Raw genomic sequence first — 26,297 nt, forward strand, 5'->3', positions numbered from 1 at the left:
ACAGCTTAAGCAACGTTCTCATAACAACTCAATGACAACATATGTTGCCAAGTACGTCGGTGTGCTGACACTTCCCGATGACAAGGGATATTTTGATGTAAACAATCCAATGCACCAGTCTTTCACGCAGAGCATCTAATCCAAAAAGACAGCGAAACAGAACTGTGTATGACACCAATGATAACATATGATTATATTATATTCTTAGACATGTCTGGCTACATATTTCCAAATTATTGTCCGATGAAATAGCCACCTGGTCAGACGAAGCTGTTGGTTGGAGTTGGTATCATGCGACAACAGCAGCAGACATTCTTCTCCGCACATCTCGCCATTCCATTCACGCACACAAAAGCAGTTCACAAACAAAGCAAAATACCATAAACAAGATAAATGTCGCTGGAATAGGATGGGCGACTCTGAGACTACTCACACGTTCAAATGCAGAGTTTCACAGCCAACCTTTTCCAACAGAAGCATCCTGGCTGCAGTGATAATACTTCCCAAAGGGTGCCGCTACCTTCGGAAGAAGAGATACCAGGAAGGATGAGAATGGTAAAGTCTCTGATGGATCGCAATCATTTTGGCCCCTTCTTCCTGCTGAGGATCTCCTGTTCTTTCAGGCGTTGTTGAAATCTTGCCAGGCGGGCCTGAAGGCTGACCAGCCCTGCTGCTTTGCGAGAGAGAACAAAGCTTAACTGTGTCACATAGTTGTCAATAAGGCTGCCAGGTTGGTCCACTTCCGCCAATAAATTCATTTCCTACAAACGACCATACTGCCCCGAGTTAAGAGCAATAGAAGCATATCGAACTCTCCCATATATAACCCATCATCAAAAGGCGAGATGTTCAGAGAATAAGCAAAAAAGTTCAAAGTGGATATTTGTACTTTCTTATTTTGATGTCAGAACAAAAGTTTATATTCACTAGAAGAGAAATCATCGAGTCATTATGGACACTTCAGAAACTTCTAAAAGACAACTACTGATGCTACAAGGTGTATAAATTCTCAAAATCATAAAATGCTCCTCAAGTACTTCAGTCACATCAAAAGGTGATTCAGACTGTGTACAACAAATCATGCAGAGAGTTGTGGATTAATATAACATAAAAGCATAGCAATAAGGAACAAATCAAATTTAATCTCATAGACAATTGTAACCAGTTCAAACCACGATTCACTAAATCTGGCAAAGTTAAAGCTTACGGGTAATGCTCATAAGGCTGTGTACAGTGGTAAACACACACACACACACAAACACAAACAAAATAATGATAAAGAAAACTTCACACAAACACAAGTGATGTTTTCAAACTATAGTGCTCTACACACATTGGATTGGGCAATCACTGCAATATGGCATTTGATAGGCACTTCATAGACAAAAACATCATCTACTCCTTTCTCATTATGATATGCTTATGTATTATTCTGTATAAGAGGAAAATTATGGCTAATAATTCAGATTTGGTAGGATAAAATTGTTGAAGATGCTGTGCTGCCTTCAAAATGATTGATGAAATTTACATTCCTCATTTTTCTTTCAACGTCATCTCTGTTGAGAATGTGAGTATGCTTGTTCATTAGCCATGAACATGCAGATTGATAAAGACGAAAAATGATGTGAGATGGGTAGAATGATGATAAGATTGAAAAACCAGTTAGTCTTTCATATTTAGGTTAGTGCTGGACGATACAACAAGGGTAATAAACTGCCAGTAGGTCAAAAAGCTGAGATTTTAGTTTTACTAGAAAGTAGGACATAATAACATTAAATTACATAATTCAGGTTTCACAAGCTGAAAATGTTATATAGATCAGCATCAAAGACATTTCTTGTTAAAAATAGATTATCACCAAAACTAAGTTGGCTTACAACAAATGGGCACCATGTTGTACAGCACTAAAAAAGTTTCACAAGGGGTTTATAATTACCTCACGCACTATCTCCATTGTATTTTCAATTTCCTTCCTATGAGCAGCTATCAGAGCATCCTCTTCCTGAAAATCACAACAATGATGAAGTTAATACTAAAAAATGAGATGAAGTTCCACATGACTGGCAGAAGCTGATAAATGATCTGGATGTTTTAACCTCAAGAAGAGCATTTATTTCTTCATCATTGCATGAAGCTTCCTGTTCATATTGTTTTGACACAGTGTCAGAAGCAGAATCAAAAATATGTTGCTGCTTTTGATTAGAGGGAGGCAGTCGAGGTCCACTTTCTTTTTTCGACCAGTTCTGTCTCTCAGGCTTCTCTTCCCGGGTCAGTTTTCTCCGAGGTGGGGATACCTTTGGTACCTTTTCTTCATCTTGAGTATCAGATGAATTCTGAACAGTATACGATTTGTTGCTATAACCTCCAAGATTGCTTTTCAAGTCAGCTCGTTCCCTGTCAAGTGAACCTGATACTTGCATGCTTTCTTCCCTTCCGTTACGATTGTAATTCATTGTTCCAAGAGAATTCCTATCGGGCTCTGATGAAGAATTATGCAAAAACATTTCAGCATTCCTTTTGGGCACTTCCACTGCATTAGAGCCTTGATTTTGCTCCGCAAAATTATCTGTTTCAACTGAGATAGGAAGTGATGATGCTAACTCTTTGCTCGAAGGAACCAAAGATGCAGAAGCCTGATCTTTTCTAGAATTGCCACTCTTGGAAAGGCTTTTAACCCTGCTCAGTCAAAAGCTCAAATTACAATAGCTAGAAAAATATGAGCTGTAGTGTTTATGCTTTAAGCTACACAGGCAAATACCTATCAGCATATCTCAAAGTATTAAGGGTATGTTCACAAGAACCAGCATTTGGGGAAATGCAAGAAATCATAACTGTCCTTGAATTGCCAACAAATGAATCACGAAGCACCTCGGTCAACTTGCTCCCCCTAAACGGAATATGAATTTGATCATTGTCTAGGGCACGGATGCATTCTTTTAAAGCCAAAAGGCTCTTGTTTATTTCTGCTCCCTCAATTCTGAAGTAGAATATCAAACAAAACACTAATTAAAATCATATAAAAGAGAGCCCAATGAAACAACTGATGTTTAAATTCTTGAATATACTTCATTCTTTTGGATGTCGCACATTGAAAGACAAATATTAAAGAGACCACAAATTTACAGACCTAGTTTGACGATCATTGTCTGTTGTATCAGCGCCCCGCTCACTCCCAGCAAGATCAATAAAAGATATCTTTCCAACCACCTTGCCACCCTTTGATTCATTACTTTCCTTTTGTCTTCTGTTATCTTCTACTTCTCTATGCTTCTTAATTGCTAGTTGCAAAATAGCATGGGATCTTGATGATTCCTCATTAGCTCCTGTGGAACCCGTACTTCTTGCAGCATTACCTTTCTCAATAAATTCCTTAACCATCAGAACATCTGAGACCTCAAATTCCTGTAATCCCACAATACAAACTTGCTGTCTTCCATCTTCCCTCATGCAAAGTTTCCTGACAAATGTTGTCCAAATGGATTGCAACATTTAATATCATGATATAATACTAAACAAATTATTTAGAAACTGGAGACAAGGAAGATGTCAGAATACCTAATTTCAGATGGTGTAAGAAATTTATAAATTTGAAAGCAACTTTTGCTCCAAACAGAAGTATGCTATTTCGAAACTGAAAGGTAGTATAAATTTTTTTGGGCAATTTAATAATACTATCTCTAACAAAAATAAATCTTAATAAAACATTGTACCAGTCACTTATAAGACCAATGTGGCATACTCCAGAATGTCACTAAAAAGATAAAAATATTAATTAAAATCAACTGTATAACTAAAAACAGTACAGAATATTGTTAGCATCTAAAAGTATATTTTGATAATTAACATCTTAACTTCTCTGAAGGATCATTAAAGCTTTCAATACACAAAGATGTGACACCTAAGAACAATATAATGAATAATATAATTCAAATTAAATAATGTCATCCTGGCAAGCACCACATGGAATGTGGAATGTGACAAACAAGCACGAAAATACATGTTATTTAACAGCAACAACTAGCACAAGACTACACGATATAAAAATAAAAATTCATAGACAAGTAAAAACCAAGTGAAGTCACACCATGGTATAACAGTCCAACCTTCTATCACAGAGAAGATCAAAAAGCTTTCCACCATATATCTCAAAATAACTAAGCCATAATTTGAACTTTTGATTGCGGTAAAATGGTTGATGCAACAGGCGAACAATGTCTTCTACAGCTCTGAGTGGCAGTGGTTGCATAGTATATGTCTTTCCACTACCTAAACAAAAAGTAAAAACAGGTGCAACAGTTAATCCAAAACACAGTATCAACTTTTGAAATTTTGCATATAAGGAAATGCCCATTTCGTTAGAATAGGTGACAACCAAAATAAAAAATACAGTCAGAATGATTTGTAAAAGAAGTAGCTCAGGCATAACATAAATGTGAAGAAGATGAACAAAGCTGAACTTTACTTCAGACATTAGGGATGTTTATGATAGTATTGTTGTATAACCAGTTCTGTACATAGCTTCAGCAGATAAGGCATAACTAAATTCATCCAGATAATTTTCTCCTTTGGTTTTTCAACTGAGCCGGTATCTCAAAGTTTCAGTTTAATATGAGCATTCTTAAAGAAATCTAAATTTTTTTACCAGTAACATGTGGCATTGATCGACTGAATCAACTATTCCAGACCAAATTCACAAGGCTAGGTGCTCAAATTTCTTAGCCTTAGGATAAATGAGAAGGTAACAATAATAATTCTGAACAAAAAACTTAATATAGCGAGCATCTTAAGTAAAATTAAAATTAAAACAGAATTACCAACAAATAGAATTGACATAAGTATACAAATTGCACATTGTTAATTAATAATTACAAAACAATCAAAAATTCATATATCATGTTTTGCAAGATGAACCTGTTTAACCATAAGAAAAGCAAGTAGTTTTTGCTCACTCAAAGATGGTCTGTATAAGTTAACCAGGATATCATAAGTAAAATTAAACCAGGATCACCAACAAAAAGAATTGACATAACAACCTGCACAATGTTAATTACAAAAAAGTGAAATATTCATATATCTTGTTTCGCAAGATGAACCTGTTTGACCATAAGCAAAGCAAGTAGCCTTTGTTCGCTCAAAGATGGTCGGTATAATAGGCTCAACAGTCACACGATAGACCTGCATGAATAATAAATATTTGATATTTGAGAACCATAACTGATTAAAGTAGTTGGAGATATATCTGAAATCATAGAAAAGTAGTTTAATTGCCGACCAATAGACATTACTAAAAAATTACAACAATGACAAACCTCATCATTAGAGACATGCTCATCCAGGACAGCATCAAAACAAAATTCATGTTTCTCCACATATGCAGTCAAATCGACCTGCCAAAATAAGATAAACAGGCATGAAATTTAGATCAACAAAGAACGACAAAGCCAACTTCAAATGACTATAAGCTTGATATGCTATTTGCCACATGTATATATTCAAATGTGCATCTAACAGAACAGGGATAAATAAGAGAAGTATGAAGCAAGTAGCTTAGTTCTGACTAAAATAGATATCCATTAACAATTAATTGCTTTTTTCACAAAAGATAAGCAAATTTAAAGCCAGAATTTAAATCTCTGCCTGATATTCTTTTTAGTACATCAATACAATATCACTATTTTGGTGGGTATATCAAACCATTCCATCTGATATATAATAAAAGACAAAAATGAAAAGTATTATACTGATAATGAGCTGTATGTTTGAAAATCAGTTCTGATAAAACCAATAATCACTGTCCATACCAACCGGTATAGTTGATATCTGAAACCTTGATCTGAAGACATAATAATTGGTTAAAGATTTTATAGTAAACAACGTTTGACATTTGAGTGCTAATCAAAGGAAACCTCCAAAGAGCAAGATTTTATGAGACATCAACCATGAACAAGACAATGAAACCAACCGAACAACCAGAAAAGGTTAACCTATCTATGCAATAATAACTTGCAACGAAATGAATTGTTCTCCATGGCATCTGGTCGCATTCCATCTATAGGAGCAACACTACTTCAAATGTTGCCAGTTAAGTCAAAGAAGTTATCAACTTGGCTTATTTGTCAAGTTTTCAAATACTGGGCAAACCTTCCATCAACAAAGATGCCCTAACAAAGGTCTTTCATGCTGTAGCATGGGAGCGGGAGCATGCTGGCATATGTGTGGTATAATTTCAAGTAATGATGGTATAGGCACAGCATAGTTACGTGCTATGCTGATCACAATGCTCTATATGAACAACTGCAAGCTAATCATATTTCTAGCCATGAATCAAACCCACAAGTGTCAGCGTGACATTACAATTCCATTTCTACAGGCTAGACAAGCATTATGTGAAACTAGAGCCATCCATTGAAACTAAATCACTCAATTACTTGCAATTAGCAATGTATGAAGAGTGCAAACACACCAAATTGGTTTCAAAAAGGTTTTAGTGATCAAGAAATTTAGAATTCAACAAAAGAAGTTTATGCTCTTTTTTCAAAAAGCCTGTTCAGAAATAAATTAAAACCATCGAAAAAAGTGGCCTCCTTATCCATATTGATATCCTAACCATCAAACTCAGATATAGCTAAATTAGTTAATCTTAAGTTATTTTAATTCTTTTACCAATCATATTTTGCTTGTTTACATTGAGGATTGCCATTTCATGGCACAGAAGGATGTCAACATCGTTTGAGCTGGTTTGCATGCATGTATACTGGTCAATACAAGTCAAATTTTAGTGTAAACCTTGTTTAGCACCTTTGAAACAGATCCTTGTGACATGTGCTGCTACTGTTTAGGCATGATTTGTCATGACTTGTCCTTATATGCACCACTAAGAAATGTGCCATTAGTGTAAAACAGAAAGAATCCTTATGCCACTTGATCACCAAAAGCATTTTACTATACAGGGCCTTCAAAGGTTTATCAAAGCACAGAACACCATTAATGAAGCATTCATGAATAAGGTAACGGTTGAGAAAAACACTAATTGCTGCTCTACTCCAGCACCCTAAAAGGCGCAGCCTTCAAAACGCTTGCTGTGTCTATGATTGTATCATGTCTAAGTCAATAACCAGCAGTTGTCAGATACCTCCGAACACCACAGATACTTCACAATATATTAGGACAATTACATCATCTCCACTTACGTTAATTATGTTATGCAAGATTTATCTATGTATGATTCATCTATCTATGTAATTAACTGAAATCTATCACTTCTTAAAGTTTCTTATTTGCCTTTGAAGCATACATTTGCAGTTTATGTGAATGGTTGTTATGATTATTATGAATAACATAAATGATGTTCACAGATTATTCAAATTAAACAAACTACAAACATAAAAATATATATTTATATATATATGAATTAAATGTCATGTACATACATATAGATGTGCTTCCTAAAGTTTTTTATTTGCCTTTGAACCATACATTTGCAATTTACATGAATTCTTGTTATGATTACTATGAATAACACAGATGGTGTTCACAGGTTATCCAAATTAAACAAAGTGCAAAAAAGAAAAAGATATGAATTAGATATGTATACATACTATGTCATTTCCTAATTTTATGGAAGCCATATCAGTGTGTATCTCCATGCTTCATCTCAGTTAGTATCTTAAATATACAAATACAACAACCAATAATAGCCCAACCCAATTATTTAGGGTGGGATGCTTGGATCTTTTCCAAACATTTTGTTTAGGATGATACACTAAACAAACTAATAGCAGCCCAATTCCTTATTGTTGTTTCTAATAGAGTTTAGGTCTCCATTTACCTCTTCTCAAAGCATTAATCCTAATCCACTCACCTTTGACAAAGCATCTATATTTTGTTTAAATATGCTCATATCATCTTGGATTTTTTTTTTTGTTTTATCTTGTATCAGAGGCCTTCACCTAGTTGTACAAAAAGAATTCTTACACCTACCTGCACGTAAAATTTCTTGTCTTTTCTAGCAATCCCATACATACATCTCAGCAACACTTATCTTTTGCACATGTTAAATAATTGCTCAACCTTCCTACCCATGAAGCATAGCTCATCTTACAACTGTCACATAAACTTGCCTTTTTATCTAAAACTGATAACCATCTTTCTTTAACACTGTTAATATTGTCAACATCAGTTTCTCTTCCTTCCAAATAATATATGCAAGACACTTGAAGTTTCATTTGCTAGAAACTTCTCATCAATCTATTTCAACTATAGACTCCTTGTTAAAATTACGTATTTGGTTCAAGACCTTCTTAGTCTAAAAGTCCTAGCTCCTATCTTTGTCAAAATAGATCTTAAAGAACTGCTAAAACAGATCTCTCATAAACAATCCACTGAAAGGAAAAGACGGGGCAATTTATAAACTACCGCAGCTAAATGAAACCACATTAAGAAAACTGCGCCTAGAGAATGAAAGCCTGACAGATATAGATAGTTATCTACAAAAACAGACATTTAAATTGACTCATTTTTTGTCTAAAACTCAGTTGACCTTGTGATCTTCAGAATACCTGATAAATCAACACTCTGAACCTAATAATAAACCTGTAAGATGATCCCAACTTCACTCAGAGCACTACCTTCTTGGACATAAAACTAAGTTTCTTTAGGTGTTGAACTATTATGGCAAAAAGCCTCTAAAATGATTAACAAGAGAATCTTGGTTTTCATTTGAGTCTTTCTTTTATTTACAACACGAGACACCATTTATAGAAGTTATACAATGTCACACCTGTAAATTCCATTGATAAGCCTCTCAAGATGTTATCCAAGAAGATTCCATAATGCCAAGAATGTTGTTTCGCCTGGGCCAGTATGAAACAGATGGTATGTACCGGTCAAGGTGTTAACTAATACGCTGACCACCCCTGATTCAAACAGTCCGACCCGACCATATAAAAGAAATAAGAACCTTCCCTAATTGCATCTGATTGTGCTCGTGCGGGACCAATCGCAAGATCTTTTGTGGTCCACAGTTGTCGCCTACCCAATACATGCCTATTCTCCTCTTCCTCCCTCCTCCTCTACCTCCTCCTCCTTCCTTTTCCTCCTTCCCCCGTTCCTCCACTGCCTCCCTTTTTTTCTTCCTCATCCTTCCTCCTTCCTCCCTCCTCTTCCTCCATCACCATATATTCCTTTATCTTCCTCTTTGAGTCACTAGTACATACCAGTACACCAGGTCAATACAATAGTACCAACTGGTACATAGTACATAACGGAGGGACAGATATAGGTCTGATCCTTGAAATGTCATTCCTTGGTTTAAACTACCTAACATGATTTGACAATGCCAACAAAGATAGTGGAAAAAGAACAACCTCCTCTTATGTTACTCTGTCCAACTTTGTAAGATTCTTCTATCATGTCATAGGCACATGTTTCCATCAATTTTAAGTTCATCATGAATTTATAAAGAATGAAACTCAGATCAATGTTCATCACCTTATTGTAAAACATAAAAGCTGAATTCTCTTTTCTGGTTGTAAAATTAAATTTTTAATGTGTTTGTACCTTTCTTCAAAATCATCAAGATCAAACATCAGAAATTTGCATGAGGTTAATAAACTGCATTAACCACATAAAGAAATCTCCAACATTAAATATAGAAGACCAGACAAGGGTGACTTTATGAATATTTCTATGGCAGCACAAGTTTTTTCTTCATCAAAGTTAACAAAATGATAGAAGAAAAATCCTAACACCCTCATGTTGTCTGTGTTACTAGTTCAGATCCTTTGTAAAAAAGACAAGATGTCAAAGATAATTATGAACTTATGAAAATAAAGTCCCATCCCCTTTGCTTAGCTTTAAAAAGATTCAGCAAACATACTTTCTTAGCTGACAAAAAAATAATTGGCATTTAATATTGAAAAAAGGGTAAAGACAAGTATCATAGGTTATGCATATAAAAAAAGAGAAGCTGCATGCCATATCAATGGATGGGTACACCAAATGTTTATATTTAACTGACATAAACACAAATGCCAATCAAGTACAATTACCATCAACAAGAACATAACCAAGACTGGAATTGCACACAAAAGCTTTACAATAAAAGCATGCACAGTAATCATTAAAAATAAGGTCCACAGCAACTAATTCAAATTCTAATGGTAAAGAAAAACAATTGGAACCAGATCATCATATATTCTGCAGATATTACAATACCTTTAGCTTTGGCTCATGGACAGTTAAACATGCATTATCATTTACAGTGACAATGTCATCCTCTTTTCGCGATTTCTCCTTTTTGTTCAGAGGTCTTTTACGTACCTAAAACGAACGATGAGAAATGGGGAAAGAAAAATTAACCAGACATCTAATGCAGCATAAATATTTATAATCAAGCAAACAATTTGGCATACAGTATAGAATACAATCTTCATTCAACCATCTAAATTTAAGCAGTCTTGGCCAAAAAGGAAGAAAGAAAACAAAGTACCATCATCAATGCATCCTTGTTGCCACCAAGTTGATGGAAAAATCATCAGGAAGTTGATTTGTAACTTTCTGGATGATATTTCTGTGAAAGAGCTCTACATAACTTAATATATGGGAATGTTCTACTTCCCAAATTAACAAAACTTTTTCCTTCATCTATAACTGGTTTCACAGTGCATAAAATCTTGACCATTTGAAAGTGTTGCCTTCTGTCCTTCAGGTATTAACCATCCTTACTCTTTCTTGAGTTTGATCGATCATTTTTCACTATGATAAATGGCTTATGGAAGTAATATCATATCACTTCTTGATGGTTTCATTGACCAGAACTAAAAGTTCTATCATCACTAGATGTAATATTTCATTTTCATAGGGACATGCCATGCACAACAACCTTGATGCTCAGAAATTGTACATCACCAACAGTGACTACAAATATTACATCATAAAACAGTTAAAAAATTTAAATGACTTAATAAACTGACACAATCACGTAATCTGAATTATCCAAGTGCTATTGTGAATCAACACAAAAGGGTCACTATTAACTCTGCCAAATATATTCTTTTCTTAAGCCAACACATAAATTTAACTCTTGATACTTGTAGTTCTTTAGTTATGGCAGACCTGGACAAGTTACCTCCAAGTTAATGATTACAGACTCAGACAGCAGGTGAATGTTCTCTATTAATAATCATGTAAGGATGTTAACAACTTATGCTGCATGTCATTGTTTAATATACCAACACAAGCACAATATGGTAACTAGGGAGATGAGTTCCCTATTTCTTGTCAGTAAATTTTGAAATTCACTTACTCACATACCATTGACTTTCGCATGTAGGTGTCCACTTTGGATATTAAGTATGACAAACTTCCATTAAGTGCTCTATTTGCTTTTTAATTCGTTAAACTCATATTCAACATCACTTGGAATAGAGATGAAAATGTCCAGGGCAGATTGGATTCTTTGAACTAGATGCATATACTAAAAGAAAACTTTCAACCTAGTGTGGGAAATAAAGTAACCCCCAACAAAAAACTGACACATGGGCTCCCAGATCATGGAGGATCCCAACTTAGTAAACTTCATTGCAACCTGACCAGCTCATATGCCACATCATCACCATATCAAAATGGAAAATATCCCCCCAGTGGCCGGATATGGGAAATCTTCCCTACTGATCCATTAGGGTTCTGACATTATAAAAGGGGCTTCCTCATAGAAGAATAGGACAAACTTTTCCCTCTTTACTTTTTCACTTACTTTCTCCAATTCGTCCTAGTTTGAATAAGCTATAATTGGTGTGACTTGCAAGGTTTAAGTCAGATTTCACCCTAGTTTGAATAACTAGAGATAGGCTATAACTCTTGCAGTATTTTGCTCCATTCTCATAACAGAGAAGAAGAAAAGAGACTTTTAACTTCTGCAAAAAAAACACAGAAAGTTATATATTTAAAAAAACAAAAGATAAATAAGCAAGACCTGCACAAAACAGTTTCACCCAATCTATGTTGCTTTTAGTTATAATATGCATTTCAATAACTCATACAATTCTATTTCATCAAGCATTTCAGATATGGGTCTCAAAAGCTAGAATCGTGAATCACAATTTTATTACGGAATCCAATTTATTTCAAACAAGATGTACTAGAATGAAACTGTTATCCAAGCATATTGCCTCTTTGGCGTTTACTTTCCAAGCTAAAAAATAAATTTACTGAAAACCTGTTGACATCATTTTGATTTAAAACTGCAGTTAGGTAGCATAGAACATCCCATCTTTAGAATGCACTACCAGATTTTTCAAACATACCACTACTTTGATCTTGGCAACATTGCTCTCTTTGGTACTAATCTCTTTTTCATTATCCACTGGCCTCATATTGCCCTCTGCTCGCACTTGTTGCTTAGTAGATGTCACATCATAGTCATCATCAAATCCCCTGGTAGGAAAGAATGGTGACGGCTCAAATGGTTCTGAAAATACATGCTGCAAACAGGGGACAAGAACATAGTCCTTTATTAATTTCAAAAAATAACAACAACTACAGATAGTCATCATTTGAAGGCACCAATTAATATCATTCTTTACAGTGATTGCAAACAAAGCTAATTTCCTAAATTTTCTCACTCAGATTCCAAAGTAAAATTCTGTACTAAAATAAATCATGGAGCACCCTAAGAAACTAAAAATAAATCTCATGGATATGTATAATTCCATGAATGTTATCTTTGTACATGTATGAAAATATATTAACTATTAAAAACCACTGTGTTCTCTTTGCTTTCTTCTCATTCATTTTATGTTAAGCTCAAACAAGGTTCACAGCTCATGTAAAATTGTAAATATTGTTCTACTTAAAAAATTAATCCAAGAACGGTATTTCTCATAATACCACCTTCGATATCAATATCAAGCCATTAGTAAAAAGAGCATGGCTTGTCTATTTATGGTAACTGATATTTGTCCCATAAACATCAATAATCCACAAAAACTTGCTCAGCATAACAGAGTAAAGCAGAAGGTTATGTGTTCATACTTTTGACAGCAAAATAAAGAGCATCCTCCATTCTATGGAACAAATGTTCATATAACCATGAAAAATCTTGCAAGCAGGATTTTTCATGGTCAGTCAATGTCAAGCGGGATTCCAGCATAGCATGGTAGGTTGGAGGGCTTGCAAGACTCCTATTCTGACTAGGATTGCATCAAACAAGGGAAAAGAGAGGGATAATAAAAAAAAAAAAAGTCCTTCCCCTAAACCTTGTTCAGCACTCAAATGTGTTGTCCATACAATCAATAAATGGGTCTCAGGAACCATCTGGAATGATATTTCTAAGCCCAGAATAGCAAATCAGTCTGTGGGTTACTTTAGTTATTGATTTTTTTTCTTAATTTAATTAGGTCTTAGCTAGTAAAAATTCAACAAAGAAATTTGAGCTCAACAGGATGTCCAGACTTCTATCACAATTTCTATTATATATTTTTATTATTGTCCAGCAATAATATTAGTCTAGTTGAGAAGATTTGGTCCTGATAGCTTTTGGAGTCTCTCATTTCCTTTGAATCGAAGCAGTGCTCGCCAAAGGCAGCACTGTAACAAAAATGCAGCAGCATGTATTGCCTGAGAACTGTATATAACTATAATTTGGATCTGAAGGCTTTATTCTATCATCAAATTAGATAAAATCTGAAAATCTATGGCATGTGCATTTGACTAATTATGTAAAATCATCAATTATGCCCAACACATAGGAAAACACTTGTAAAAAGAGTTATTACCATGAGGATTACAAGCTAAAGCAAGGTGATGAGGAAAAAGAGAATGACAAATCCAGTTCCAATGCATAAATATCATTACATAATCATAATCAAGTTTAAAAAAAGAAAGAAAATGAAGGTTAATTACACGCAAGTAAACGATAATCATGACCAAAGGAGGGAGAGTTTGACAAATGTGAGAAAAGCAATCAGAACATTCTCGAGGCATTAGTGTTACAAGGAACGTATCCAACAGATACTGAATGAAATGTAGTATATTAAGCCAAAAATTTAGAGATAAAAGTAGCAAATCATAAAATATTCCTTAACAGGAGTAGTATATTGTTGCCAAATAACTTGTACTTATGCAAAAGGGTCGGGCAGGGACATGCAAGGTATGCAAAGACATAGAGTAAGTTGGTAGTTGAACGCTAAAAACAGACCACACGATGAGTAACAAGAGCAACATCATTCAAGGTGTTTCATGATATGATGCTTTGCTGAAGGCTAAAAACGCTAAAAATGGTGGGATCAGGGAATCATTCTCGAACATTCAAAGTCATGGGATTCTATCATCAGTTATCCTTGTATATTTAATATCATAATCACCATTGACTTGAAGAGGCAAGACACTATCACCAATATTTATCACATTCCAGTACTAATCTTAAACAAACCCATGGGGAATCAGCATAGGTTATAAATGTACATGAGGAGGAAAACCAGCAGTCCTGTATACCCCCAAAATAATAGCATTTGGATACATACAGGCTGTCGATGATTACCTCTGAGAGAAGCTCAGTGTCATCCATAGCATGAAGATCCAAAAGCCCAGCTCCAAATTCCCCTCTGAGTTCAGGTGAATAGAAGCCATCAGCTGCGGTCATCGTACCCAGACTTTGTGCTGTTGGAGTGTATGGTTCAGAAACAGATTCCCCATTGAAGTTAAGATTCCTCAAAAGCCTAAGGAGTTTCTGCTTCTCCTCCACCGACTGAGGTCCATATCCCTGCCAATACATCTCTCAAACATTTAACTAACAAATTATTTAAAAGAACATTTAGGCCTTATTTTTAGTAGATAACCTACGAAATTTTCAGCAAAATCTTTTATTCGTGGTACTTGAAGATTAAATGTTCAAAGGGACACTGGCAAGCAAAGAAGTTATCACATCTGATGCCGCCTTTGGGGCCCATGCTATAATGATCGCATTCGAAGCAGCGCACAAGGAGAAAATACACGAGAGATTCAAAATGCACTATAAAGATTAAAGAGAGAGAAACATTTTTAGTCCTTTCATTATACAAGATGTACCAAAGATCAGGAAACGGTCGGTTACCTGCATGAGGAGATTGGGGAGGAGGCGGTTGTCAGAAGACGCCATGGGCGAGGCCAGGTGCTGGAGCCCGGCGGATTGGAGCCACCGCGCCATGACGGCATCCCCGGCGTCCCCACCGGCCGCCGCCGCCGCCGCGGCGGTGCCGGCGCCGCCCTGTTGCACCTGGCCACCCATGTGGCGCTGCGCCCTGCGTTGGGGCGCCAACTTTCCGCAGCCCTGGTGCCCGCCGACGCCGATCTACAAGATGCCAAGACCCGCCGCACCTCCAGATCGAGATCGGGAAGGGGGCTCACGGAAACATATATGGCGAGATCTACCGCAACTCCAGGGCGAGATCGGGAAGATCCGATCGCGACCGGCGGAGAAGCGAAAGGGATCGAGGAATCGGGTTCTCGATGGATGTAGCGGCCGATCCGGTTGGGATCTGGGGCAATGGGGCTGGGATCGGGTGGAGCCGGGAACCCTAATCTTAGTGCGGCGAGAGTCGATGGATGGGGGCGATCGATGGATCGATCGCCGATGGGATTGGAACGGGGAGATGCGAAGGTTTCTTGCTCCGAACGGGAGATGGGGAAAAGGAGAATGGGTGAGAGACGGAGAGAGAAGGGGGTCCGACGAGATAGAAAGAACGAGTGTCGTCGCCGAACCGAACCCAATGAATTTATTAGACTCATGTGCCATGTAACAGAGGCGGTCAGGAGACTAATAGAAGGCGATTTGTCTTCGACAGTGGCTGTGTGATTATTTTTATTTTCTTTCTTTTTTCCTTTCTTTTGGCAAAATTATATACATATATATATAAATGATTCTTATATTTATCTTTTAAATGTAAATTTAAATTTTATATTTTTATAAACTAAAAAAATATGATTACCTTTGAATTGATTATTTAATAATATGAAGAGATAGACGAATATAACATTAATAGAGTAAAAAAATCAAATGGTCAAAATTAAGAGTTTGAAGTTTAGAAATAGGAGAAAAACAGTTTTATTTATAAATAATTAGGTATAGTTTTGATAAATATATAATGTGAAATACTTAAATATGTTGTTATAATATGTGAAATAATTAGTATTAATGTTGTAAAGAAAAACAAAAAAACACAAAGAAAGAATTTTACTATAAATTATAAGTACATATTCAATATATTCTTAATTTACCTGTAGATAAACAATATCTTGTAGATAGCATGTAAAGTATCATTCGAAACTCAATTGTAATTAAAGAATATTAAAAATGTTATGGATTGTTTCTTATTTTATGAAGGATTATAATGAGATCTAAAGGTATTTTAGGTACTGTTCATATATTTTTTATGAAGGATCTTATGAGGCTTAAATGCTTGAAAGATTCATTACAGGAACATTAAGAATATTATAAATATTTTATACTACATATTTCAATATTTGAAATAATAGATAAGCATAAATTATTTTTTTATTGGAAAAAAGAAAAAAGGTGTAGAAATTAAGAAGAGTAAATGTTTATTTTATTTAATTAGATCTAATTGCTGCCTATTGAAGCTTTATTTTTTTTTTTCTTTGTGTCATGTAATCAAATAAGACGGCAATTAATCAATTATTATGGTTCATTTAACTTGTAATAATTATATAGCAATTGAGTCCAATGTTTGGATCAATATTTGAGCTATGAGATCTAACCTATAAATGGCCCTAATTCCTCATAATACAATATATTTTTTATATTTTTTTTCATTTTCATTATATTAATATATCATTAGTTTTATTTATAGCAAATAAAAATCATCCGGTGCAAATAACACCTGTTTTTGTGTGCAAATCAATATACACTTTGCCCACCTACTTCATCAATATCATGTCAATTTGCAGTACTGTCATGTGATGTTGTTTGAATAGAACAAGAAAAGGAAAAAAAAAAAGAAGTGCTACAATTTTAATATACATGTATATTTTAAATAAACTATTTTAATATTTATCCTTCTAATATTAAATTTAATATATATATATATAATTGTACTCCAATTAACTAATCATTATCTAACAAATAATTTAAACTCTAATTACCATCGATATAATTTTAATGTAAACAACAAAATAACTATAAAGACATTCACGATTATGGGATGATTATCATCCCCAATAGTTGGATTTATAGATCATTTGGAATATATTTGATTTCGAAAATATCATCTTCTCATAAAAATAATTGATTAATTTGGAACATCGAGTTAGTGATATGACATGATCTAAACATTAATTACTACAAGTAAATATTTTCCTACTCAATCGCATAATACGACTACATCAATAATTATCGAGGGATGCTTTAGATATTTAAAGATTTTTTGATATGTGTTTTCGAGACAAATATATATGCATAATATTATTATTTAGTGGGATATATATATATATATATATATATATATATATATATATATATATATATATATAATGTTTGTAATGGCACATACATTATTTCCAATCTTTGAATTAATGTATTTGTAAAACCACCATCCTTTCTTTTAACACTAAATTTGTGACATATGAAGTCATGTGAAGACATTAAAAGAGGTAAAAGAACAATCACGGAACACAAATGAAAAAGTATTTGGGGTTGGTGAGAGGATTCCTACATCACCATGCAATCAAAGAGATGATTGGATTAATTATGACAGACATAATTACTATCAAAAAAATTTAAATATAATTATTCGTAACTAATTTAAGTCAAATATATAAATATTAAATACATACAATATCCTTAGTATTATATTTTTATAATAAATAAAAAATATTTATCTAAAGAAAACACTGATAGAGAGATTAGATGACGAATCTATATGGCTAGCATTTACAAAATGTAAAGAACACTTTGGTTCTTCTGATTCATTAGCAAAGACATCAGAATTTGGTGGGATACATAAATAACAAAAACCTTTGAAAATTAATTCACAATTATCATCGATAATAGCTCTTAGTTACCATGAAAACTCAATGGTAGCTATTTTAATTTGTTTTTAGGATGTATCTTTTTTTTTTTCTGGCAAAAAGAAAAAAGAATTTAGTAAGATTTAGTGGTCTATAGAAAAAGGATTTAAGGAAGAAACAAAGCTTTGTAATCATGTTTAGTTTGAAAAGGATGTCTTCAAAGGGAGTTCAAACCTAAGTGGACACCCAACAAACGCTTGGAATGAATGCAACACTTGGTGATGTAAAGCTTTCACTCCCAACACTTTTTCTTCGGTGGAAAGCTCCAAAGGTGTTGCCTGCCACATTAATAGATGTTGATTAGGTTACAAATCCCATCCATTAGCCATTGACATGATTGCAATGTTGAAGTCACATTGTAATTAATCCAAACCTATTTCAATTGTTTCTAGTAATCCTCGAATTAATTTTGAACATTGTAATAATAATCATGTTTTTTTCACATCAAATCAATGTGATCGATTTAGACGATGTTAGAATATCTATTAATAAGATAAAAGATGTATCGAATAAAAAAAAAAAAAAAGTATCGGAGACATATTTAAATTCGAATAAAAATTATGTGCTTTTGACATCAAATTAATATGATCGATTTAGACAATGTTAAAGTATCCATTAATAAGATAAAAAATGGATCGAATAGAAAAATTAGTGTACGAAGTATGTTCGAATTCGAATAAAAAACAATAAAATCATTCTTTTAAGACTATGATAATTTAGGGTTTGTAGACACCTCTCCAACTACATAAATAATATTTTTCTAATTGATCTTTTTGAAATTATACATGAACTATACAAACATCGTATCATCATGTCATGATTTTTTTTTTTTGTGTGAGTAAGATTATATGATAATTATTTCCAGATTATTGAGTTACCCTAAAAAAAAAAAAGTGACTACATTATTATTCTCTTTGGAATTACATGGAAGATTGAAATCAAATCATTTAGGGAACACATAAACAAACAAACACATCCCAAGGAGGAGATTGAGAGTATTACCAGCCGACATGATGGGCACTTTGCTCCAAAATCTGCACATCTCAAGCTCATCAGGAACAGTGATGGATGGAGCAAAAAACAGCAACTGTGATAGCAGATGTGTCCACATGCATCAGAAACAACATCCAGTAGAGATTCCTGCAACATGTCCACTATGATTGCAATATGAAGGTTTAAGTTACTTTTGTGATGAGTTATTGTTTACTTGGGAAGTATCTTAGCTTCTAAAAGGTTCAAACTACTTCATAGATTAGCACATCCATTATAAGTATGGATTCACTTAAGAAAAAGTAGGAAGAGAAATCCTTGATGGATTAGAATTTGTTGCTCTAAATATTTCATGTATTTTTAATTTTCGATGAAGAAGTAAGATCCGAGGAAATACTTCCAATACTCTTTACATTTCTCTTTACTAGATTTAGAAATACTGAAAGAAAAGATATATGAGGAGATTTGTACTTGAGCTGAGATTGGTTCATATTATGAAAATTTTGTTTTTTTTTCTATGGACATATGTAACAAATGTCAAGCCACTTTAATGATCTTCTAATATGTTTCTTAATTAATTTTACGATTATTAATGAGGTGGCCAAAGGATATTGACAATAAAAAAAATACTATATCATGACAATGGTTGCTTGCTAACATCCATATAGTTTTTTTATGGGAATATAGAGAATATAAAACTAGGTTTTGAATGCTAAGACGATCGTCAAATCAAATTTTTGACACTGAAAGTCATTTTGATTTTGAATCCTTGCACACTTCGAGAATTTTCTAACGACATGAACTTTTTTTTGGGCTTTTTTTTATAATAAAAAAAAAACGTTCGTCGTCGTGAGATTTGTCCGACACATTCGTACATCATTGGGCAAACTACTGTTATCTGTCTATCAAATCACACAACACAAAATATATATTATTGGGATGATAAGTATATATAATTTTGATATCTGTCCAACGAGAAATATATTATCGTTACAAAGGCATATTTCCATTTCGATTTGGTGATGAGATGACCGACGACTTCGTCGGGTCGTATGGTGTGAGCCGGAATCGAACCGTGTTGCTTTAAGATTGGTGCTGCTAAGCAGGCCTTCCGAGCCGTGTATGGTCCACGACAAAAGCCCAACAATCGAAAGCCCATCTCACTCGTCGCTTTCCTCCCTTCCCTTCTGGCCCGTCAAAACCCTAGGTGTAGGATCGATCCGTTGGGTTCCGAGGTTCGCTCCTCCTCGATGCCGTCCTCGGATGACGAAGTCGATCGGATCCCTTTGAGTGCGCGGCCGGAGTGGTCGGACGTGAGGCCCGTCCCGCAGGACGATGGCCCCAACCCGGTCGCGCCCATCGCTTATCGCGATGACTTCCGGGAGACCATGGACTACTTCCGCGCCGTGTATCTCGCCGACGAACGGAGCCGCCGCGCCCTCGACCTCACCACCGAGGCCATCGGCATGAACCCTGGCAACTACACCGTGAGCTTTTTTTCTTTCCCCTCGTAATCTCAGTTGTCCTGAGATCGATAGATACTGGGGAAAAAGTCTTCCGAAAGATATATTTTTCTTGTTAAGAGGGAAAATCCAGAAGCTTTTGGTAGAAACCTTTATACAAGTTCATTTAGTTAAACAAAGGCCTTTCTTTTTTGGCAAGTAAGATGGTGGATGGATCTGCCGAACCGATCTTGAATCACATGCATCTCATTCTATTTAACGTTGATTTCTGAGAAAAGACTCACCATGTTATTTAGTGCCTTAGGTAGCTGCTTGAGCTGAAGTCGGAGTGATATTTCGTTTGCAGAGGCAGATTTAATGTGGTTCAGAGGCTCTAGTTCTGTGAAGAGATTTCCTCAAAAGTTCGTACATCAATTGTGGTGCAAAGATAGAAAAAGAAGAAACTGAACTTGTGTTCTTTTCTTTTGTGCAAGTAGGATCCATTATAGCATCACCTTGGATAGCATACCTAAAATTGGATTTAGTGTGGACAACTATCTGTTGATATGCAACTTACGGATCATTTTTTGTTAAATTGAGAATTATTGGTATTATTGGCTTTGGTAATTCTGAATTTCTGATACTGTTGTTCATGCCATTAATTTGATTTTGCACCATGATCAAGGAAAATTGAGATCTAATTTCTTAATATGCTTATTCGGGCTTTAGTTATCTCCTATTTTCTTGTTTTTCTGGATTACATATCATCTAGACTTTCTTTTCATGCTAGAGGGCATTACTCAAACTCATTATATTGCATTTCTACGGATACGAACATAAAGTGAGACCTTTCCTAATGATCTGTGCGCTAGCTATATTACTGTATTATCCACAGAAGTTTGTTTCTGTAGTGTTAGCTGTTTATGCTTTAGGTCATGCATCCACTAAATTATGCAGTTAAGGACTTAAGTTACTATTTGTCATGTTTGTATATTACAGTCTGGGGCATGTCTCACTTTTTAACATGTTTTTAACATGTTTCTTGGATATTAAGAACTATTTATTTTGCTGCCTTTATTTTGGTTTCTCTCTTTTTCTTCGCTGTTTATGCTGGATCTTCTTATTTGATATCAAATAAAACAATGCAAATAGGTCTGGCACTTCAGACGCGTTGTGCTCGAGTCATTAAATGCAGATTTACATGAGGAAAGGGATTTTCTAGACCGAATGACTATGCACAACGCCAAAAATTACCAGATCTGGTGAGTGTTCACATCATAAGCCTATTATTCTGGTATCAAGAAAAACATTCATTCATCTTGATAGATTTAGTTTTTGGCACATATTCTCTTAATGTCTCATAAGATTTCACTTGGCTATATATATATTTTTAATTTTTACACTGTTCTAAAAAGAAGTACTGGCAGTTCATCTGGGAGAATTTGCTTGCAACTTGTATGCTAATGATTATATATGTCATGTAGGCACCACAGGCGGTGGCTTGCTGAGAAATTGGGCCCAGAGGTTGCAAATAAGGAACTTGAATTTTCTAAAAATATACTTGATCTAGATGCTAAAAATTATCATGCCTGGTCTCATAGGCAGGTATTTTAACTACTTTCTCTTCCCCTCTCTTTTTCTTGATGTACTTTTGAGTACTGGAATGTGTTGAATTTATACTATCTTAATTTACTCAACATCTAAATCAAAACCAAGTCGAAAGGCTGACCAAGGGGTCTCAAATCTAGAATATCCTGAATTGTGCTCACTGAGAATGTACTTTATTTTTGTACAAGCTGATTTGATCCTTCAAACGCAGGTGATGAAGGATGACCTCTGTCAATGTTTAGCCAATACTAATGTTGGACCTTGTTATTCTCTTCCAATGCAGTGGGTGCTTCAGTCATTAGGTGGCTGGGAAAATGAGCTTGGCTACTGCTGCATGCTTCTTGAAGATGACATTTTCAACAATTCAGCATGGAATCAGGTTGACTGCTACAGGGTCTAGTTACTATACGTAGCTATTTTAGATCTGTTCAGCTATTGCTTTATGCCATACTTTTCTCTTGATCTTTATATTATTAATCTTGAGAATGGCTTAGTTGGCATAACTATTTGCATTTCTTATAGAAATCATTAGATTTAAGCCAGTAAATTGAAATTTAGTGCCTTGTGTTTGTTAGAAAATTTCTTATCTGAAACATAGAATAGACTATTTGATAACATTATTTTGACATGCTTTAGTTTAGTGTTCGGGAGACATTCCTGTTACCTTATAAGTACCTATGGTACTTATATTTTTCAATTCGTGCTGTATAAAACATACTCCAAATAATGGGAGCTTGTCGATTGAGCTGGTGTCCCTTAGTTTGACAAGTAGTCTTTCCTTTGTAAGTCTGATTGATGAAACCTGGTGATTTTGAAAGAGTAAAATGGATATTCAAGTAGGAGATCACAACAGTGAACTGTAAAATTTATGGACTACAACCACCATAAATCTCAAAATTTGTCAACTAATGAACTTGCATGACCATACTGCTAGCCTGAAAATTCTTTAGCTTGTAATTTGAGTTCTATGGTATGCACCATCTTCCTAAGATCATCTCTTCCTAAGATCATCACTTTATTATGGAACAGATTTGCACCTCAAAGAATCTAGTAAACCTAAAAACCAATTGGTATCGAGCCTTGGTCAGATAGGTAAAGCTTGGTTCTTACCCTTCTGATTAGTATTAAAACGTGGGACATGTGCATGTGAATCATGCTTGTTAGTTTGTGCATGCTCTGGCACTGACCGACCTTTTTACCTTTTATTTTGTGGTAGCAGTTTTTTTTCCATTGATGTTAGAATCATTAAACAGCTTTAGTCCTTAGAAGATTGTTTGCCTTTTGCCACTTATCACATATCACAAGGCACAAATTCTCATTTAACTCATTCATTATCCAATTGTACATTCTGTTGGCAAGTATTTTCCTGAAAGTGCTAATGCCCAGTGTTTTGCTCTTCATAGACTATCGTGTTTCAGTTAATTAAGGTCCAAAATGCATAGGTAATTTACATAATTAGGGACTAATATGATTGTTTCTTTACTCTACGATTGTTTCCTCGAGTATATATATCCTTATCTTAGAACGTGACTTCCCTTGTCATTTATAGAACAAATCCATGTCCCCTATTAACTGTTGATCTGCAACAGCGGTACTTTGTCATCACAAGATCTCCGCTACTGGGAGGCCTACAGGCCATGAGAGATTCTGAAGTAGGCTACACAACAGAAGCCATCCTAGCTAACCCGCTAAACGAGAGCCCTTGGAGATACCTTCGAGGACTGTACAAGGGCGACACCAGCCAGCTAATAAGCGACAACCGAGTATCTGAATTGTGCCTGAAGGTCCTGAAGACAAGCAACAGCTGCCAATTTGCATTAAGCCTGCTCCTGGATCTTCTTTGTTATGGTTTCCAACCATCCGAAGAACTCAGGGCAGTAGTCGAGGCTTTGAGAAACTCTGAACAGGACACAGTAAGCAGTAAGTTAGCCACTACGGTGTGCCTCATCTTGGAGATCACGGATCCAATGCGATCGAACTACTGGGCGTGGCGAAGGAATAATCTTCCTAGTCAAGTTTGTTAAACTTTCCTAGGGTCCAGGCTAACCTTCCACCACTCCTGTTTCATCAATCTGTGTGGTCCGTAAAGTCCAGGTGATGGATCAGCTATGGAGTCACTGCTCTTTGGATTTCGCCTCTCATACGGAGAGCCCGTCAGAAACATATTACAATGTCACGTGATTAGTTGTATCTTTGTTGATCTAACATGGTTTTGTGCTACTTGTTCAAGATGATGCAGGTCTGTAGTCTGCATGCCGTTAATACATTACCGCCTTAACTCAATCCTCCAAAAAGACCAGAGCAAAAGACAGCAGCACCTCTTCTCTCCGTGTCATCCTTTTAGTGTCGCAGTATAAATGGATTGATCGAGCTCCGGATTAAGTGGGTCCAATCGATTGTATTCCAGAAAACCCGACCCGTTATCATTATTCTTTATCAGTAAAATGATGACGGATATGTTTACCATGAATCTGAGACCAAATCCCAACTCCAAACTCATGCTAAATCGAATCGAGATGTCCGATGCAGTTTAAACGGATCAGGTAGTTTGGGATCCGACCCGCTGTGGGATGCTTCCTTCACTATTACCCGGATCCAAATCCGATGGACCTTTAGATCCGATCTCGCAGTCCCCGAACGCGAACCCACCCTCCGATATGTACCCGCAAAGCCTTCCCATGGCCATCTAGACCAGCTGTCCCCTCCGCCAATGTTACGGCGGAGCTCTCCCCCTCGCCTTCTGCCTCGCGTTTCTATTCTTTTCTTCAGCTTCGGATCATTGACCATCGCATCTTTGTTGCAACCAGGGAGGGAGGAGGGAGCTTCGGATTATGATCCGACGTATGAATTTGTTGTGCGTGTGCGGGATGATCCTTGTTGCTCAGCATTAGCTTGGTCTTTGTTGGGATGAAGTGTGTTTTTTTTTTATATGTATGCTTGCTTTGTTTAGATGGCCATTGAATTCAATGATTTACGCACTCATGGTTGCAGGAGGTTCAATCACTTTTTCCCAGTATTATATGTTTAATTTATGTGTATAGTGATGTTTAGACATTAAGGTTTCAGGTTCGGTGGCGATCAAGATGTAATTAGATGAATTATAAGAATGTTGAAAGCAATTATCTCTTATAGAAGTTAGCCTTGTAGTTTAGTTAATATATATCTCTTCAAATATGAAACTGTTTAAGTTTTAGTTGCGACATTTCTTCATAACCATGGATCCTAGAAAACATGACAATCTTGATTGACTTTGCTTCCTTTGTGAATGAATATATCTTATTATAGAAACGTAAAGTTAATCTTGTTTGGAGTATATGGATCAACATCACACACAATGATTTATGACAGAGAGCAAGTTAGTTATTCTTAGTCTCTTTGACCAAGAAACTGAATCATTATTCTTAATTTTGGAGAAATTGAGAGACAGAGGTAAAGAGTTAAAGCCTCAAGAGGCTAATCATCAACTACTATCACAAGGTGACACTTATACTAACGAAACAGCACAAGAAAGAAAAAGAAAGAAGACCCTGAGGACTGAAGAAGGTGAAATGATCCAAGCCCAATGACAGGGCGGCCTTTTTAGCTTTTGTCATCATTTATGTTTTTTTTTTAATACTCTTAAAGTACAAAATAGAAACAACATTTATGATTTGTTGTGTGTGTTTCTTGTCTATTTGTTCTTGAAAAGTTCATTTGACGATACGTCACCACCACCGATATCTGTTTTGTCCTTAGGATTATCAAGTTTATTTTTTACCTCTGTTCATCAAACTCTCTAATTCATTTGATCATACACATACTGAATCTTGTCCTTTCCTCAAGAGGAATGTTAGACACTGTGTGCTATCTGTTCATTAGAATTCCAGAAGCAGAAAGTATCTGGAACTGAAATTTTGGAACATTATGTAAGCAATTTGAAGAACCAACAACTTGATCATGTTTGTTTCAGTTATTTATAAGTTTTTAATTATATACGAAAAAATGCTAACGATAAAAAAAATCTAAATACAACCTTATCAAGGAGTAGCCAACTCTGAACTGATGTTACAGTTAATCATCTATATTTGGTGTTTCCTGTGCCAGATTCTTTTATACAATAGAAGCACCTAATCCTTATATCAACTTGGTGTTTCTGGGGCCAGTCACAATTTTGTGAATCAGTTCCATGAACTGAAGGTTTGTGTAATTACTTGT

At 35.3% G+C, this 26,297-nt stretch overlaps 2 protein-coding genes across 2 annotated transcripts; one reads left to right on the plus strand and one right to left on the minus strand.

The window, feature by feature from the left end:
- Nucleotides 1-169: 169 nt before the first annotated feature.
- Nucleotides 170-15,751, minus strand: LOC135596654 (kinesin-like protein KIN-13A). The gene is made up of 12 exons (XM_065088718.1): nt 15,092-15,751; nt 14,540-14,761; nt 12,306-12,482; nt 10,216-10,320; nt 5,310-5,387; nt 5,094-5,175; nt 4,104-4,266; nt 3,128-3,457; nt 2,759-2,977; nt 2,097-2,676; nt 1,937-2,002; nt 170-761 (listed from the first exon to the last, which is right to left on the minus strand). The coding sequence occupies exons 1-12, from the start codon at nt 15,263-15,265 to the stop codon at nt 579-581; spliced, it is 2,379 nt and encodes a 792-aa protein (XP_064944790.1). The 5' UTR covers nt 15,266-15,751; the 3' UTR covers nt 170-578.
- A 4,498-nt stretch (nt 15,752-20,249) lies between these two features.
- On the plus strand, nt 20,250-24,332 carry LOC103969298 (protein farnesyltransferase/geranylgeranyltransferase type-1 subunit alpha). Its single transcript, XM_009382795.3, has 5 exons — nt 20,250-20,540; nt 21,648-21,757; nt 21,980-22,100; nt 22,387-22,482; nt 23,693-24,332. The coding sequence occupies exons 1-5, from the start codon at nt 20,304-20,306 to the stop codon at nt 24,125-24,127; spliced, it is 999 nt and encodes a 332-aa protein (XP_009381070.2). The 5' UTR covers nt 20,250-20,303; the 3' UTR covers nt 24,128-24,332.
- Nucleotides 24,333-26,297: the final 1,965 nt, after the last annotated feature.

This window comes from Musa acuminata, chromosome BXJ1-2 (assembly GCF_036884655.1).
Source record: "Musa acuminata AAA Group cultivar baxijiao chromosome BXJ1-2, Cavendish_Baxijiao_AAA, whole genome shotgun sequence".
NCBI classification, from domain to species: domain Eukaryota; kingdom Viridiplantae; phylum Streptophyta; class Magnoliopsida; order Zingiberales; family Musaceae; genus Musa; species Musa acuminata.